The following is a 15105-nucleotide window of genomic DNA, read 5'->3' on the forward strand; positions in this document are numbered from 1 at the left end:
AAGAAGATAAAAAATTACGTGTGGTGTACTATGGTATAAGAATAATGAGCAAAATTATTCTAAATTTAAATTTGAAAATATGACCATAAATTTGTTAGTGCATATTATATGTAAGTTAATGTAATTTAATGTAGACTTTATATAGGAGTTCAAGAAAATACAAGAGTCTCACTTAAGCAATCTAAGAAATCACTTACCCAGCTTGCCCCACCATGCGGGGGCAGGATAGTGGCGTACGGGGCCCTGCTACCCACCCATACTTTCATGTCTACTTTTTAGACTTTGTGAAAAGTATTTTTTACATAACTTTAGGCAAATCAGTAGGTTAATATAAGTTTTTTTTTTAAAATAAAAAAAAAGTTAAAAAACCTTGAGATTAGGGGTGATAAACCGACTGGACCGACCGTTTCGGTCCGGACCGAGACTTAGACCGGTCCGGTCCGGTCCACAATTTAGAGGACCGAAAACATTCGGTCCGGTCCACGGTCCAGGGTTTTTTCGGACCGGACCAGACCGGACCGAATGAAAAATAAAAAAAAATAAAAAATATTTTATATATATTTTATATATAATAATTGTACAGTTAACAATATAAATTTTTAAATATATTATTAAGACTTGTTAATATTCTATAAATTAACAATATTTTATATATATCTTCATCTAACCTATCACTATTAACAATATAAAATTTTAAATATGCTATTAATACTTGTTAATATTTTATGAATTAATAAATATATAATATCAATTAGTTAATTATATAGTAATTATATAAATTAATAATATAATTTTCATCTAATTTATTATCATTGACCATATAAAATATTTTTTTTATTGAGTGTTACATAATCCACATTAATAAATCACTTAATTTAATCTAGTATTTTAAATAATTTTTTTATTAATTATTTTTAAAAAAAAAGGCCGGACCGACTGGGGCTCGGTCTGGTCCGGTCCGGTCCCTTTGGATGTTTGGTCCGGAAAAATGATAGACCGAAAGTATTCGGTCCATCGCCGGCCCAGACCGGAACAGACCGCTTGCAGCCCTACTTGAGATTATGTTTCTATAGACCAAACCTTAAACGCGTCAATAATAATGTAAGCATGATATGCACTCGATCAAATTCAGAAGAAAATCTTATAGCTCGCTAGCAAGTTTTTTTCATTTTATTTTTATGGTAACATAACCTAACCTGGGCGCAAATTAAACATGCACTTTTTCAAACATGCATGGAACCTTTAGCTGGAGCAAGAGATCTTGTATTCCTCCCCAATAGATCACATGGAGCCAAAAATGAGTGGGTCATTCTCTCCACTATATGAATCAAGCCAAGAAATCATTTAAACGATAAAGGATGTGAGGATTGGCTCCATCAATCCGAGCAATGAAGCAAAAGACAAATTACAGATAATTCGAACAGTAGAGACAGAAGTTGAGAAGAAAAAGAACTTCAACAAGTATGATATATGAAGTGAGTCTTACAATATTTATTCCTACTACGTATAATTATAACATTATTTTCAAGAAATGGCCTTCACATACGTTAATCATATGGACATCATATCTATAATCTATTTCTTGAGGAAATTCGTGAACCAATGCGCTGAAAGTTTAGGGTGTCTTTTACATCCATCCTTGTAGTCTACATAGTTGATGCCAAACCGAACAGTGTAACCTGAATTCCATTCAAAGTTGTCCAACAAGGACCATGCAAAGTATCCCTTAACATTTACACCATCCCTATTCAAAACAAAAAATTAATGAGCCAAAGTCAGCTAGATTTGAGAGGGAGAGAGAGAGAGAGAACTATTATCAAGCACTTACCTGATAGCCTTCTGAAGATACCAAAGATGACTAAAATAGTATTCAATTCTTTGGTTGTCCACAAGAGCCTCCTCTAGTGACAAGGTGGCATTATTGAACTCATCAATTCCTAGAAGTCATAGTGCATTTAGCTTCCAATGGACATGTAATAACTACAACTTCTTTCAAATTTCAGAGTGTCACGAGAAGATAACTCGAGATTTGAGACAAAATAATTACCATTCTCAGTGATATAAATTAGTGGATTATGGTACTTCTGCTTTGTGTAGAGCAAAAGATCTCGAATTCCTCTTGGATATAGATGAAGCCATTCTGAAGCTGCCTGCAACTTATAGAAAACAGAGGTTAACACCAAATAACCCTTTCCATTTGTGCTTGTTTATAAAGTGAGTCAGCCCAAAGGTCTTGCTTTGATACTGCTGAGGATATTTCTATTTGGAAAAAGAATAAAGAAATTGATATATTTTGGTACATGATTGTTTTAAAATTCAAAAATTTTGACATATATAGAACACACCTGTGGACCAATGGGGATTCCATTGCGCTCAGCTGCCATGCACAGCAAAGACATGTTATCCTTAATATTGGAACATAAACCAACGTAATCATTACTTGTTGAGTTTTCACTTACTTGAAAGATTAGCACGAGAATCCGTCAAGTAGCTTGCATTTCCAGCATTATGTTGAGGTGCATAGGCTGCATAATAAGCAGTATAGTAGTTTAATCCGATAAAGTCAAATGACCTGTTTACGAGCTTAGATTGTTCTTTGGTAAATTTGGGTAATCGGTTTCCAACCAGAGATCGCATGCTATGTGGATAGTCACCATTGATCAAGGGGTCCATTAACCTGCAACAATGCATTGAAATTACAGTTTTCATAACAAATATTCATACATTTACATACAATGCAAGAATTTTCATGTCATGATAGCTTTAAGTTAATCAAACCTAGTTTTGGGCATTTAATATATATAACCCATGGAATTATTAAAACTTAGAAACCTTTTTTTTTTGTTTTTTTATGAGTAAACCTTAGAAAGCGTTTCTTCCACATACTTCACAATATCGGTTTGTCATCAAATCCTAAGAGGACAGTTATTGCTTATTTTCATTTTCATTATAGTCGTTTTGGATTTTGTTTAACCTCCTTTGATAGTGGTCTATATGGCATGATCCCTCTATGTTTACTAATAGGCTGATATAATATGTGTTTTGAGTAAGGTAAGTCAACGTTAAGCCAAAAAAAGTCAAGAATAATATAAAAGAGCCCAATGCAAACATCAAGGAGTCAATGCCTTAATACACAAAATAACCAACTCCTCGAATCGAGGAGAGATAAGTAGTCTACTCCCTTAAAATATACAGAGAGTCTCTGGCCTCTACAAATCTTGACCCTTAATAAACCATGAAACTAATTCCTCTGCGATTAAAAACCTAAATTGTCTTTGCAAGCTCAACATATGATCATCACAATCGAATGGAAAGTATGAAAATAGTTGAGCCATCCAAGGATAACTACCGTCTCCTCAAACCCTCCAACCTGCTTGGTGCACAACTCGAGTAACATCAGTAGGCGGTCAGTGACCACGATGCATTCCAAGCTGAAACCTGTAATACTTCACCAACCTTCCTTCAAACAACCAACCCAGCACGCTATTTTACATGGACGAATCAAGCCGGATGACATCAATGGTTCTCCTTGCTAGAGCAAGATCTCTAGCTCCCACTAGCATCACTAACACAGAGAGAGGGAAGTGCCAGGTCGAACAATCCACAAGCTTCCTCGCCACTATCACAAAGCTTCAAAGCATTCCAAAATCACATAGAGAAGGAAAACCAGCACACACAAAACCACCCGCATGGTTGTCACCGACAGTCCCCCGTTGATGTGTTTCCATGTCACTAGACTCACTACCATGAACAACTCCACAACCATAAATAGAGGCAAAGCTTTGCACTTCAGCCAGATCTATAACAAATGAACCCGACGGTTAGAACCACCATACATAGTATGTGGAACCAAGAAGCACTGATTTGGACCACCATATCACACCAGCAGCAACAAAGCCAAAGGCACCCATAAGAAAACTCATTGATCTAAAAGGGCCACTCATAGAACATCACCTCCAAGCGGCAGTGCAATAGCACTATTAAATGCTTGGAGTCAAATGATAAACCCTAGCCCAAGACATGGCATCACAAGATATCTTAGAGCATCCAACCCTGAAATGGTATACATGCAAAAAGAACATTCAAGCAGTACTTACCATCCAATTCTGAAATCAAGAGCCCGTAGCATAGCATTACGATGATGTCTTGCTTTAGAATATGGCACCATCCAGCCTGTCTCGAGCGATATACCTAAAGTGCCTTTTTGTCTTTCCTGAACATTTTCAGAATTTGGTTGAGTTGACACTCATGTCTGTGGTGAAATTTTCTTTAATTACTCTACCAAAAATATTTCATCTACTCTTAATGAAATACAATTTCAGTTATAGCTAAGTTAGTCCTTACTACAACTAGTACACTATATAATTATTTCTCATCCTCTATCTATGATGCATACTCATGATATTGTATGCATTGCAAAACATGCTTGTACATTGTTGGATATTATCTAGGATTTTTTACATGAACATTTTAACTTCATATAAATGTTGAACCTGATACTTTTGCCGGTACACTTTAACAGCAGCTGCATGGGCAAGAAGTTGGTGGTGTATCACCAAATATGGTTCTGTTCCAGAATTTCCTTTGGTGCAATACTGATTTTGCCAATCAGAACATCGCCCTGGCGGTATAGCCCCAGATGTATAACCACCTACGCTGTAGCTCGTTGGCTCATTCAGTGTGATCCAGTGCTTCACCCGATCGCCAAATTCCTTGAAGCAAACCTCGGTATAGTCCCGAAAATCATTCCTTTGTCATCAAATGCACGAGTACACAAAAAAAAATCCAATTATTTAAAGCTATGGCCAAAGTGTGAAATTTTTTATAATGAGATGCAAAGAGATTTTTGCTTCATTCAGTTATTTGACACTTAAAAATGCTTTATGAGAAGCGGTAAAATATTTGATCTCTAAACTTCAGCCTTTTCTCTCTTAAAATTTTTCTCTCCGTACAATATCCCTCGTACAATTTTATGCTTCGTCCCAATGGCGTTAGTGGGAGCTTGATCATGGGGTTTAGTTCAACAGGGAAGGATTATGGGTCTTAGGAGGGTAGTTGATATTGAACTAAAGTCCTTTGAGGTTTTAAGGGATGGGCGTAGGTGCTCCTTACCGAAAGAGGGTGTAAGCTGGTGAAGAAGATGAGTTTGGAGTTGGCCACGGCTCAATGGTTCACTAAAGCCCTAGGAAATTGTTTAGTTGCTGGGAGGAAGGAGTTCTATTCAGGGCATAGGGAAGGGGACAGGGGTTGCATAGCACAGAGGTGCTCAAACCTTTAGGGAGTTTTCATGGCACTGGTGGAATACAATAGAGGTCGCCGGAACTGCATATTTATTACGGAAGATAGGGATGGAATGGGTTGGAGGAAGATGGTGGAGGTTTTGAGGGAAGTTGGGCGAGAAGGTGGCTCATTTGGGCTAGCTCCGTTAGTGACGATGACAGCTCCTCCCTCCAACAATTCGTACCTCGAAGCTCTAAAAAATCCAAGGGTCTTGGACCCATCCCGACAACCTGTCAAAGCGCTGTTGCAGTCTGGAGGTGGCGTTGTTTCAGTAGGGGCTCAGATGTTGGAGGGGGATGGCAGGGGAAATGTCAGTCTTAATAAGGAATTTTTCCTTCGGGCTGTGTTGGAGATGCAAAGGCACGTAGAGGATTTACAATCTAATATTGATCTGCTGAAACAGTGCGTTCAAGAGGAAGCTTTAATGGAAGTGGGCGTGGGCCGGGGGGATGGGAAGAAGGCTAAAGTGTTGGGTCAGGAACTGAATGGGCCCAAGCAACTAAAGCAAGCCTCAGGAAAAGGAAAATTAGGGCCGGGCCCACGTGTTGGGCTTCACTATCGGGGGACGCAGGCAAAGAAGAGGCCTGCTTGGAGGAGACGGGTTTCGTCAGCCTCAGGCCCATCGACGGGGGGGCCTCAGCCACCAGTGCCGGCGAAGACCCAAGTGGCCTTGGCGAAGGCAGCGACACCACCGATGGAGGCTAAACTGCCGGACTCTGATCAAGTTGAACAATGACGCATAACAACAGAACCGCCAAGTCCATTCTAGTGATTTTCGAGGGACGTCGATGCTTTGACGGCAACAGAACAGCAGGTGGTTCCTTCGCCTTTAGTGGAGGCTCAGTTCTGCAAGGTTTCTTTCGATGAGGAGAGGCCTACGATGGGGGGGCTGACAGTACACATTCCGGAAAACAACCAGGTGGAGGTGGTGGAGTTCCCGCCACCATGCGACACTGTTGCAGCTTCAGGCAGCCAGAAAAGGCCGATGATCATGTTGGGAGGGTCACCTCCTCAGTGGAAGCCCATCTACAACTAGAGGATCATCTTGAGTTCTACTCTGAAGCTTTGCCATGCCCTGAACCGAGTCACATTGTTCCAGGGGTTGAGGGGGCAGGGGTGGATGTGGGTGATGATGATGGGCTTTCTCAGGGACTTGGTTGTGAGGTAGTGATGGTTTATGAGACCCAGTTTCCCACTAGTAATGTTGTGGTTGAATGGGAGTGCAGAAACTTATTTGGGGAGGAAGAAGCGGGGTGACTCCTAATATGCAATGGGAGTGAAGGGGAGCCTATTCCATTGAACCGTATGCTACCAAATGAATCGAATGCATCGGATTGGATGCTTCAAATGGTGAAAGATATGCATCACTGGATAGGTATGGATTGTGTGAGTTATGAAGAGCAGTTTTTGGCTTTACTTATTGCCATTGATGCGGGTCATACACAGTCAAAGAAACTAGAGTCAAAAAAACAGTGGGAGCTCAAGCGCCTAACTTGGTCATTAAATTATGAAGGAAGCTCGAGCCGTGAAAGATCCAAAGGGAAGGGGCTTGCATATCCTTTATGAAGCCAAAAATTGTGTATTGGAACGTTCGTGGGTTAAATGAGGCAAATAAGCGACTTCGTATAAAAAATTTGCTGCGAGAGTGGGTATGTTTACAAGAAACTAAGCAGAAAAGTGTTACTAGAAGATTAATTCGAAATGTTTGGAGTTGTACATATGTGGATTGGGTCTTTCTTGCATCGAATGGGGCTTCGGGTGGAATCCTAGTGATGTGGGATAAAAGAGTTGTTGAGAAATTGGAGAAGTTTGTGGGGGAGTATACAGTGGCATGTTCTTTTAAGAGTGGCAGATAATTTTGTGTGAGCTTTTGCCCGTATACGATCTAAATGTAGACGACGATAGACGTTTCTTATGGGAGGAACTTGCTGGGTTATATAGTTGGTGGGAGCTTCCTTGGCGTATAGGAAGGGATTTAATGTCATCAGATTTCCTAGTGAACGATCTGGTGAGAGTAGGATGCGCCCAGCTATGACAGAGTTCTCAAATTGTATTTTTGACTTGAACCTGCTAGATATTCTTCTATTGGGGAGCTCCTTTACTTGGTCGAATAATCAGACTTGGTCCTGCCTGAACAGATTTCTAATCTCACCAGAGTGGAAGGAGCACTATCTGGAGGTGTGCCAAAAGAGACTACCACGTCTTTGCTCGAAATCATTTTCCTATCTTGTTGGATTGTGGTGGCATTCAAAGCGGCCGCCAATACTTCAAGTTTGAAAAAATGTGGCTAAAAAGTGAAGGTTTTGTGGATAAGGTTAGGCAATGGTGGTCTTCTTACCAGTTCTACGGTAACCCCTCATACATCCGAGCTGTAAGTTAAAAGCTTTAAAAAAAGACCTTAAGCTTTAGAATTCACAATCCTTTGGAGATATAGGAGAGCGAAAGAAACTTATGGTGGAAGAGTTGCATCAGTTTGAGCGGATTCTTGAGGCTAGAGGCCTTTTACTAGAAGAATTATTGTGCAAGACAGAGTTGGTTTCAGAATTAGAAAGAGTACTATCCTTAGAGGAGATTTCTTGGCACCAAAATTCAAGAGCATTGTGGTTGAAAGAAGGGGAGCGGAGCACAAAGTTCTTTCATAGAGTTGTTAACTCTCATAAGAGAACCAATACCATTGAAATGCTAAATATTAATAATATGGAGTGTAAGGAGGCCCCCATGATTAGTGCTCATGTAGTGAATTTCTATGAACAACTGCTTATAGAACATGAGGAATGGAGACCAAAGTTGGATGGTCTCGTTTTTTACACTATTGAGCCCCAGGAAGCCTCTTGGTTGGAGAGACCTTTTGAATAAGAGGAAGTGTATGGATAGTGAGACGTATGGGTAAAGATAAAGCCCCAGGTCCAGATGGTTTCTCGATGGGCTTCTTCCAAGCTTGTTGGGAGGTAGTGAAAGTGGACATAATGAAGGTCTTAAGAGAAGTATCCTCGGTTGGAAAGTTTGAGAATACCTAAATGCTACTTTTATTGCGCTGATCCCGAAGAAGATTGGAGCGTTGGAGGTTAAGGATTTTCAACCCATTAGCCTTTTGAATGGGGTGTATAAAATTATTTCTAAGGTTCTTGCTAACAGATTGGTGGTGGCTTTGGACAAGATCATCATGAAGCCACAAAATGCATTTGTTAAGGGGCGACAAATTTTGAACTCAGTCCTCATAGCGAACGAGGGTTTGGATAGTAGATTAAAGACTGGTTCCACAAGGATTATTTGCAAAATATATATGGAGAAGCCATATGATCACGTAAATTGGGATTTCCTGGATGAGTTGGGGAGGTGCGGTTTTGGGGCTAGGTGGCATTCCTGGATGAGTTGGTGCATTACTACAACTAAATTCTCAGTATTGATAAATGGCTATCCTACAGGCTTTTTCAGTAGATCTTGTGGCCTAAGACAAGAAGATCATTTGTCTCCACTTCTCTTTGTTATCATTATGGAGGCCTTGAGTAGGATGATATCGGCGGCGGTTACACATAGGTTTATGGCTAGATTTCCGATTGGTGAACCCAATAGGAGCATTATTACTTTATCTCATTTACTTTTTGCAGATGATATGCTCCTATTCTGTGAGGCAGATCGTGACCAATTGAGGGCATTGAAGGCCTTGTTAATATGTTTTGAAGCAGCATCAGGCCTGAAAGTTAATTTTGACAAGTCAGACTTAGTGCCAGTGGGGAACGTGAGTAACACAAGGCAGCTAGCCAGTATTCTTGGGTGCAAGGTAGCTTATCTTCCCATGCCCTACTTGGGATTGCCGTTGGGGGCTGCTGCTAGGGCCTCATCCATATGGGATTCAGTCATAGAGAAGATAAAAAGGAAAATCGCAGGATGGAAAAGATTGTACTTGTCGAAAGGTGGCCAGTTGACTCTCATCAAGAGTACCCTTTCTAACCTACCTATGTACTTCTTATCTTTGTTCCAATTGCCTGCAAGGGTAGAAACTCGGATTGATAAATTGTATCGTGATTTCTTATGGAGTGGGATAGGGGATGAATTCAAATTTCACTTGGTCAATTGGAATAAGGTGTGTAGACCAATCTCGCCAAGTGGTTTGGGTATAAAAAATCTAAGAACATTCAATCGGGCCCTACTTGAGAAGTGGCTATGGAGGTATAACACGGAAACAGAAGCCTTATGGAAACTGGTAATTGATTGTAAATATGGAAGCTTATGTTGGGGGGGTGGGGGGGGGGGCCTAGTGCACTGAAGAGGAAAATGGGGCCAGTAGTGTTGGAGTTTGGAAACACATTAGGCGTGGGTGGGGGCATTTCAGCAGCCATGCTAAATTGGTGTTGGGGAGGGGTTTTCGTATTAAGTTTTGAAGGGACATATGGTGTGGGAATGAGGATCTAAAGGATGCATTTCTAGCAGTTTTCCAAATAGCACGCAACCAGGAAGCTTCAATAGAGAATCTTAAGCTTCTATCAGGGGACCAAGTGCAGTGGAACGTCACGCTTAGTAGAGCGGCACAAGACTGGGAAGTGGACATCTTTGAGGCATTTTTCAGTCTGGTTTATTCTGTGAAGCTGAATAGACAACGAGCTGATAGGATGTGGTGGACTCCTGCGGGTAAGGGTACTTTCTCAGTTCGATCATACTATAAGTCCCTTTCCCAAGCCGTTAATATTTTGTTCCCATGGAGGAGACTTTGGCGAAATAAGGTGCCCCCGAAAGCGATCTTCTTTACATGGACAGCAGCGTTGGAGAAGATTCTAACTACCGCCAATCTGAGGAAGTGCTGAATAGTTATACTAGACTGGTGTTGCATGTGCAAGAGATCTGGCGAGTTAGTGGAACACCTCTTGCTACATTGCGAGGCAATTAGAGCCATGTGGGTGGAAGTCTTTAGCCGAATAGAATTATCCTCCGTTATGCCTTCAACTGTGGTAGATTTATTGGCCAGCTGGACACTTCCAAGAGAAGTTCAACAAATTAAGACGGTGTGGAAAATGATCCCAATCTGCATTCTGTGGTGTATATGGCAAGAGCACAATGATCGGGCTTTCGAAAACAAGGAGTGGTCTTTGGAGGAATTAGAACTCTATTTTTCCGTACTTTATGTCATTATGTGGTGTATATAGCAAGAGCGCAATGATCGGACTTTCGAAAACAAAGAGCGGTCTTTGGAGGAATTTAGAACTCTATTTTTCCGTACTTTATGTCTATGGGCCATTGCTTTAGATTTTAATGGTCTGAATTTTCATGACTTTCTAGTTTCCCTTACATCGACCTAGATAGATCTTATCTCTTGTATATCATCTTGTGTACTTGGGTTTTGCCTATCTCTATTTATATAATATCGATTACTTAAAAAAAAAAAAAAAGCTTTATGAGGTTAGTCAGTCAGATAGAGTTCAATCCTGAAAGGGCAGGTGAGGTCCTTATACTAAGGTCAATTCCTATCTTCACAACAGACAGGATCATAATAAGAAAGACAATTTTGAATCTTGTATTGTATAGTCATAGACTGTCATTGGAGTCTCAATGAAATGACAGTAAAGAAAATAAATTTTGAAAAACCATGGGCAAAATTTCAAGCCTTCAGTAATAGGAATAGTAAACAGCATCCATCATATGGATTCTCCCTTTTCTTCTTTTAATTAGGATCATGTTACCAGTGATATGTACAAGTGATCTACTATTGAGACGGATAGAGAATCATAATTTTCTGTGCCACTTACACAATGTGTGGACTTAAGAACCACCTAATCAGACGGATAGAGGATCATAATTTTCTGTCACTTACACAATATGTGGACTTAAGAAACCACCATAATCATCTTCCAAGGATTGGGGAAGATCAAAGTGAAAGAGAGTCACAAAGGGCTTTAGACCTGGCATTTAATTATCATGAATTCAAGGGCAGATTATTAAAAGCTGAAAAAATAGATGATTTATGATGAAATAATTGGATTGAATCATGACCTTTGGCTAGAAGTTCATTGATGAGGTTGTTGTAGTATTTGATTCCTTCCAGGTTCACGCCCCCACTTAGCCTTCCGTCTGACACAAACATAGAATAAATACTACCAAGTGTAATTCCAAACCAAGACAAAAACTTGATGTTGCCCATTTTTATATGCATTTTTTCTTCTTTTTCCCTTTTCTTTCCTTCTCATTTTTCTCTGAATTCTTATAACAGGTCAGTTCAAATCATTATCTTACTTGGTAAAACTCGGGACCATGAGATTGAGAACCTGTATGCATCAAAACCCATTTGCCTCATAATCCCAACGTCTTCCTGTCTCAAAACAAAAAAAAAAGTTGAGAAGGATCATAAATGTTGCAAAATCATCTAGAATTTCCATATCTGATCATCTTTTATATCATGCTAGGCTAAAAAAGAAGAAATTTCAAGTTATCAAAATGGACTTCAATAGATAATAAGTACTCAAAGGCTAATATGAGTGACTCTCCTTTTTTCTTTCCGTACTTTGCACCATACCTTATAGTGATGGTATTGATCAACAGTTACATCTCCATTACTGCCATCTTGTATCCTATCTGCAATTTCATCATAGAAATGCATTTAGAATACATTAACGGAGTGTTTTTCTACAATAATTAGGGATATAACTATGAGTCAACTAAAACTAGCAAATATCTCCAACATTATCTAGATAGGTTCATGTGGACTTGGGGTTTCAAAATTGGCATGCAAGGTAATTCAGCTAAGGGGATGCAGCCTATCTTATCGGTGGCTGCAGCTAAATTACGAATACCAAAATTGATGCTATCCGCAATTTTTTAATAAACCAAGAGGGAAAATGCACGAACAAGTTCCCAATGTCCTGTATAACAGAGACAATGGACTGATCTAGATATTGAAACTGCAGATATGACCAAGAGTGAGTCCCCTTTCAAAATAATTCATTTAAAATTGAGCAAAAGTGGGGTCATTGATGAGTATTTTTACCACTTTTGTGCTCCAGAACCTGAATAGAGCGTCTATAAAATAGGTCTTGCTTCTGATTTCAGTCTCAAATTTTACCTTTATGACACCAGTTGGGGAAGGTTCCGAAAGATGAGTCTGACCTTGTGCCTCCTCTTCTTTCCATGCTTTTAAATGCTTGTTGGCCACTGAGTTGATTTTCTCTAATAGAGAAAGGGCATCTACCAGGATATGCTCAAAGATATTTTTTATTATTAGTTTTGCCCACTAGAACAAATCAAGGCAAAAAGTATGAAAATGAAACAAGTCATTCGACTTGATTTTCAAAGAAGGATTGATGTTAATAATAGGCGGCACCCACTCAGGGATTGTATGGTTTGAAAACAACAAATATCAAGAGGCCAGCAAGAATTCCTGCAAATGATTCTAGCAACAGGGCCATAGAGGAACAAGTCCACTAATGTTCCCTCCGCAGCCTTGCAAAGGGGATGGTGAATGCTCTCTGGGTTTAACAACTTGAATTTGACCAGCAATAATCTCTTCGATCCCTTTATTTACGTACCAAAATTAGTAGTGCTGGGCTGCATTTTTCAAAGCCTGTTTGGGTGTGGCTAAACAAATTGATATGAGCAGGTAGAATGTTCTTTCAAATCTTCCATCGGAGCAATTCTAATATTTCGTGCGGTTTAAATCACCACAATTAAGCCCATTCAGAATACGAAAATGAAGTATATGGAGAGTATTGATTAGTAGCAAAGAACCAAAATGCAGATTTCACACATGGGGGAGTAGGACTCCAGATATTTCTGGAAGCCATTTGGGATCGAGAATATGGGGTATCCAAGGATCTGTCTGATTATGGTTAGAAGATCAGGAACCAACCTGAAACCAGATACCCTTTGCTAATAAATGTCTGGTACGTAAAATTGCTTTCCAAAACCACCCAGTCGAGATTGAACTTCTAAGGGTAGGTTTGGGAGGTGGGATGAGACACAAAATTCTCATCTTATCTCATCTCATCATTACACCTTTTTCAAATCCCTATACAAAATATAATAAACAATTCAACTTTTTCAAATCCCAATTCAACTTTTTCAAATTCCAAAACAATAATAATACTAAAACATAATATTTTAAACACTAAAATAAAACACAAAATTCTCATCTCACCCTTCAAACCTGCCCTAAACCTCCCAAAAATTTGAATGCTTCATGCATTTTGCTGACATAACCCAAATCCAAGTTCTATCTAAATAAGCTAAACTTGCCACCCAAGCTTGGCTACCAAAGCAAGATGGTTTTCCAGAGATTTTGGGGAAAAAACCCCCAAACCACCACATGCTATAGGAGTATAGAGAGATTGCCAAGCCTTTGCAGTGAAATGACAACAACCATCTGATTTGAAGCCCCAAAATAAAATTTTTAATTTAGGGTCAAAAGCTGAGTACAGGGATCTTCAAGCAGAAAGAACATGGGCTTACTATAAGAGGGAATGGAGGATGCAACTATCATTATCAAAGTCGCTCTTCCAGCTTGAGAGAGGAAGTAGGCATTCCAGGCCAAGATTTTGTTTTTGACTGGAGAGACGGTCTTCGAAAAGCATAAGACTTTGATGTGAGGAGATTAAAAAGAACGCCTACATTTTTAGCTTTTGGAAGGGCGGAGGAAACATTAAGGAGTTAGAAGATGGATTGTTTGGAGCAAATTGAAATGTTCCAGCTCAACTGAATAGAGGATTTGCTGAAATTAATGGATTGGCCCAATACCTCCTCCCTATTTAAAAGCCTGATATTAGTTCCAACAATTCGATGATGAAGGCGAATTCTTATTTTCGTACGCCATCTTCCATGCCAATGGTGATAGCCATAAAACATTCTCAGCAACCTTTTTTTTTTTTTTTTTTAAACAAAGCGAGACTGAGAAAGGATTCTGGGTTTTTGGAAGCAGTACAATATATGTATGGTTGATCAAACAAACTTCATTCACGATACAACCAATTTTGAATTCTTCAGTGCTATTCACTCCCGTCACAATTCCGAAAAGATAGGGATTTTCTTTCCCTTTTTTTCTTCTTTTGAGAATCGATATTTAAATCAATACCATTAATATGTATTCAATTGTAAATCAAAACTTCATATTTGGGGCGCAGAGAGAGAGAGAGAGAGAGACCTGGATACCTATGGGTGAACGTGTCCCATATAGATGGTCCTCTACCACCGTCTTTTGCCGCACCTTCATACTGTAATTGTAATTCAAAAGAACACACATGGACACACAATAATTACATGCTTTCTTGTCACAAAACTAGAAGCAAAACTCTACTGTGATTCAAAAAATCATACAGGAGTGCAGAAAAATAAAGACAAACCTGGTAGGACGATGATGCCGTCCCAAAAATGAAACCTGCAGGAAAACTGCTCCTGTTGAGTACAGCATGATTATGGTAGTGGCTTGGTGTTGAAGCAATGATGTTAGTGAATGAGTAGAGAAGAACTAAGCGAAGATAACTCTGAAATGCCATCCTCAGTGATTAGTGGCGGTAGGCAGTGGCTGGGGCCTTTTTATTATTATTATTATTAAATTTTATAGAAAGACATTATTCTCTATGTTAAAGAACATTCACAATGCATTCTTTATCATATTTTTTAAAATACATCATTAAAATTTATTTTTTTTATTTTATATATTAATTTTTATAATATGTTATCCATCAATTTATCTATTTTTTTTATATTATTTAAATATTATTTTTTATACTTTTTAAATATTTTATTTCTACCAATAAATTTACAATATCTATATATTTTTTTATATTTGCAATTTGTTTTTATATACGATGCAAAATAATTCAGTCTTATACGCATAAAACAAAA

The 15105-nt window shown here is 39.1% G+C and overlaps 1 protein-coding gene across 5 annotated transcripts; it reads right to left on the reverse strand.

Annotated features, from left to right (window-relative positions):
- Positions 1-1436: 1436 nt before the first annotated feature.
- Positions 1437-14787, reverse strand: LOC108986040 (beta-glucosidase 12-like). Of its 5 annotated transcripts, XM_018958529.1 has the most exons (14): positions 14601-14776; positions 14410-14471; positions 12332-12453; positions 11786-11844; positions 11506-11581; positions 11266-11343; positions 11087-11174; positions 4494-4749; positions 4098-4213; positions 2460-2677; positions 2346-2377; positions 2048-2150; positions 1829-1937; positions 1437-1744 (listed from the first exon to the last, which is right to left on the reverse strand). In XM_018958529.1, exons 1-14 carry the CDS (start codon positions 14751-14753, stop codon positions 1576-1578), a joined length of 1641 nt encoding a protein of 546 aa, XP_018814074.1. In that variant the 5' UTR covers positions 14754-14776; the 3' UTR covers positions 1437-1575. The 5 variants fall into 5 exon arrangements, with proteins under 5 accessions (XP_018814074.1, XP_018814075.1, XP_018814076.1 ...); XM_018958530.2 differs by lacking the exon at positions 12332-12453 and having other exon boundaries at positions 14402-14471; positions 14601-14787; XM_018958531.1 differs by lacking the exon at positions 12332-12453 and having other exon boundaries at positions 14601-14761.
- Positions 14788-15105: the final 318 nt, after the last annotated feature.

Source organism: Juglans regia, chromosome 5 (genome assembly GCF_001411555.2).
Source record: "Juglans regia cultivar Chandler chromosome 5, Walnut 2.0, whole genome shotgun sequence".
NCBI classification, from domain to species: Eukaryota; Viridiplantae; Streptophyta; class Magnoliopsida; order Fagales; family Juglandaceae; genus Juglans; species Juglans regia.

What these genes read in the sequence shown, in the direction of transcription:
- LOC108986040 (XM_018958529.1), bottom strand. Translation starts at nt 14,753, where the DNA reads ATGGCATTTCAGAGTTATCTTCGCTTAGTTCTTCTCTACTCATTCACT. An exon ending in TGTACCGGCAAAAGTATCAG is followed by an intron (nt 4,214 to 4,493) that starts GTTCAACATTTA and finishes GAAAATGTTCAG; the next exon opens with GAAAGACAAAAAGGCACTTT. An exon ending in TATCTTCAGAAGGCTATCAG is followed by an intron (nt 1,745 to 1,828) that starts GTAAGTGCTTGA and finishes TGTTTTGAATAG; the next exon opens with GGATGGTGTAAATGTTAAGG.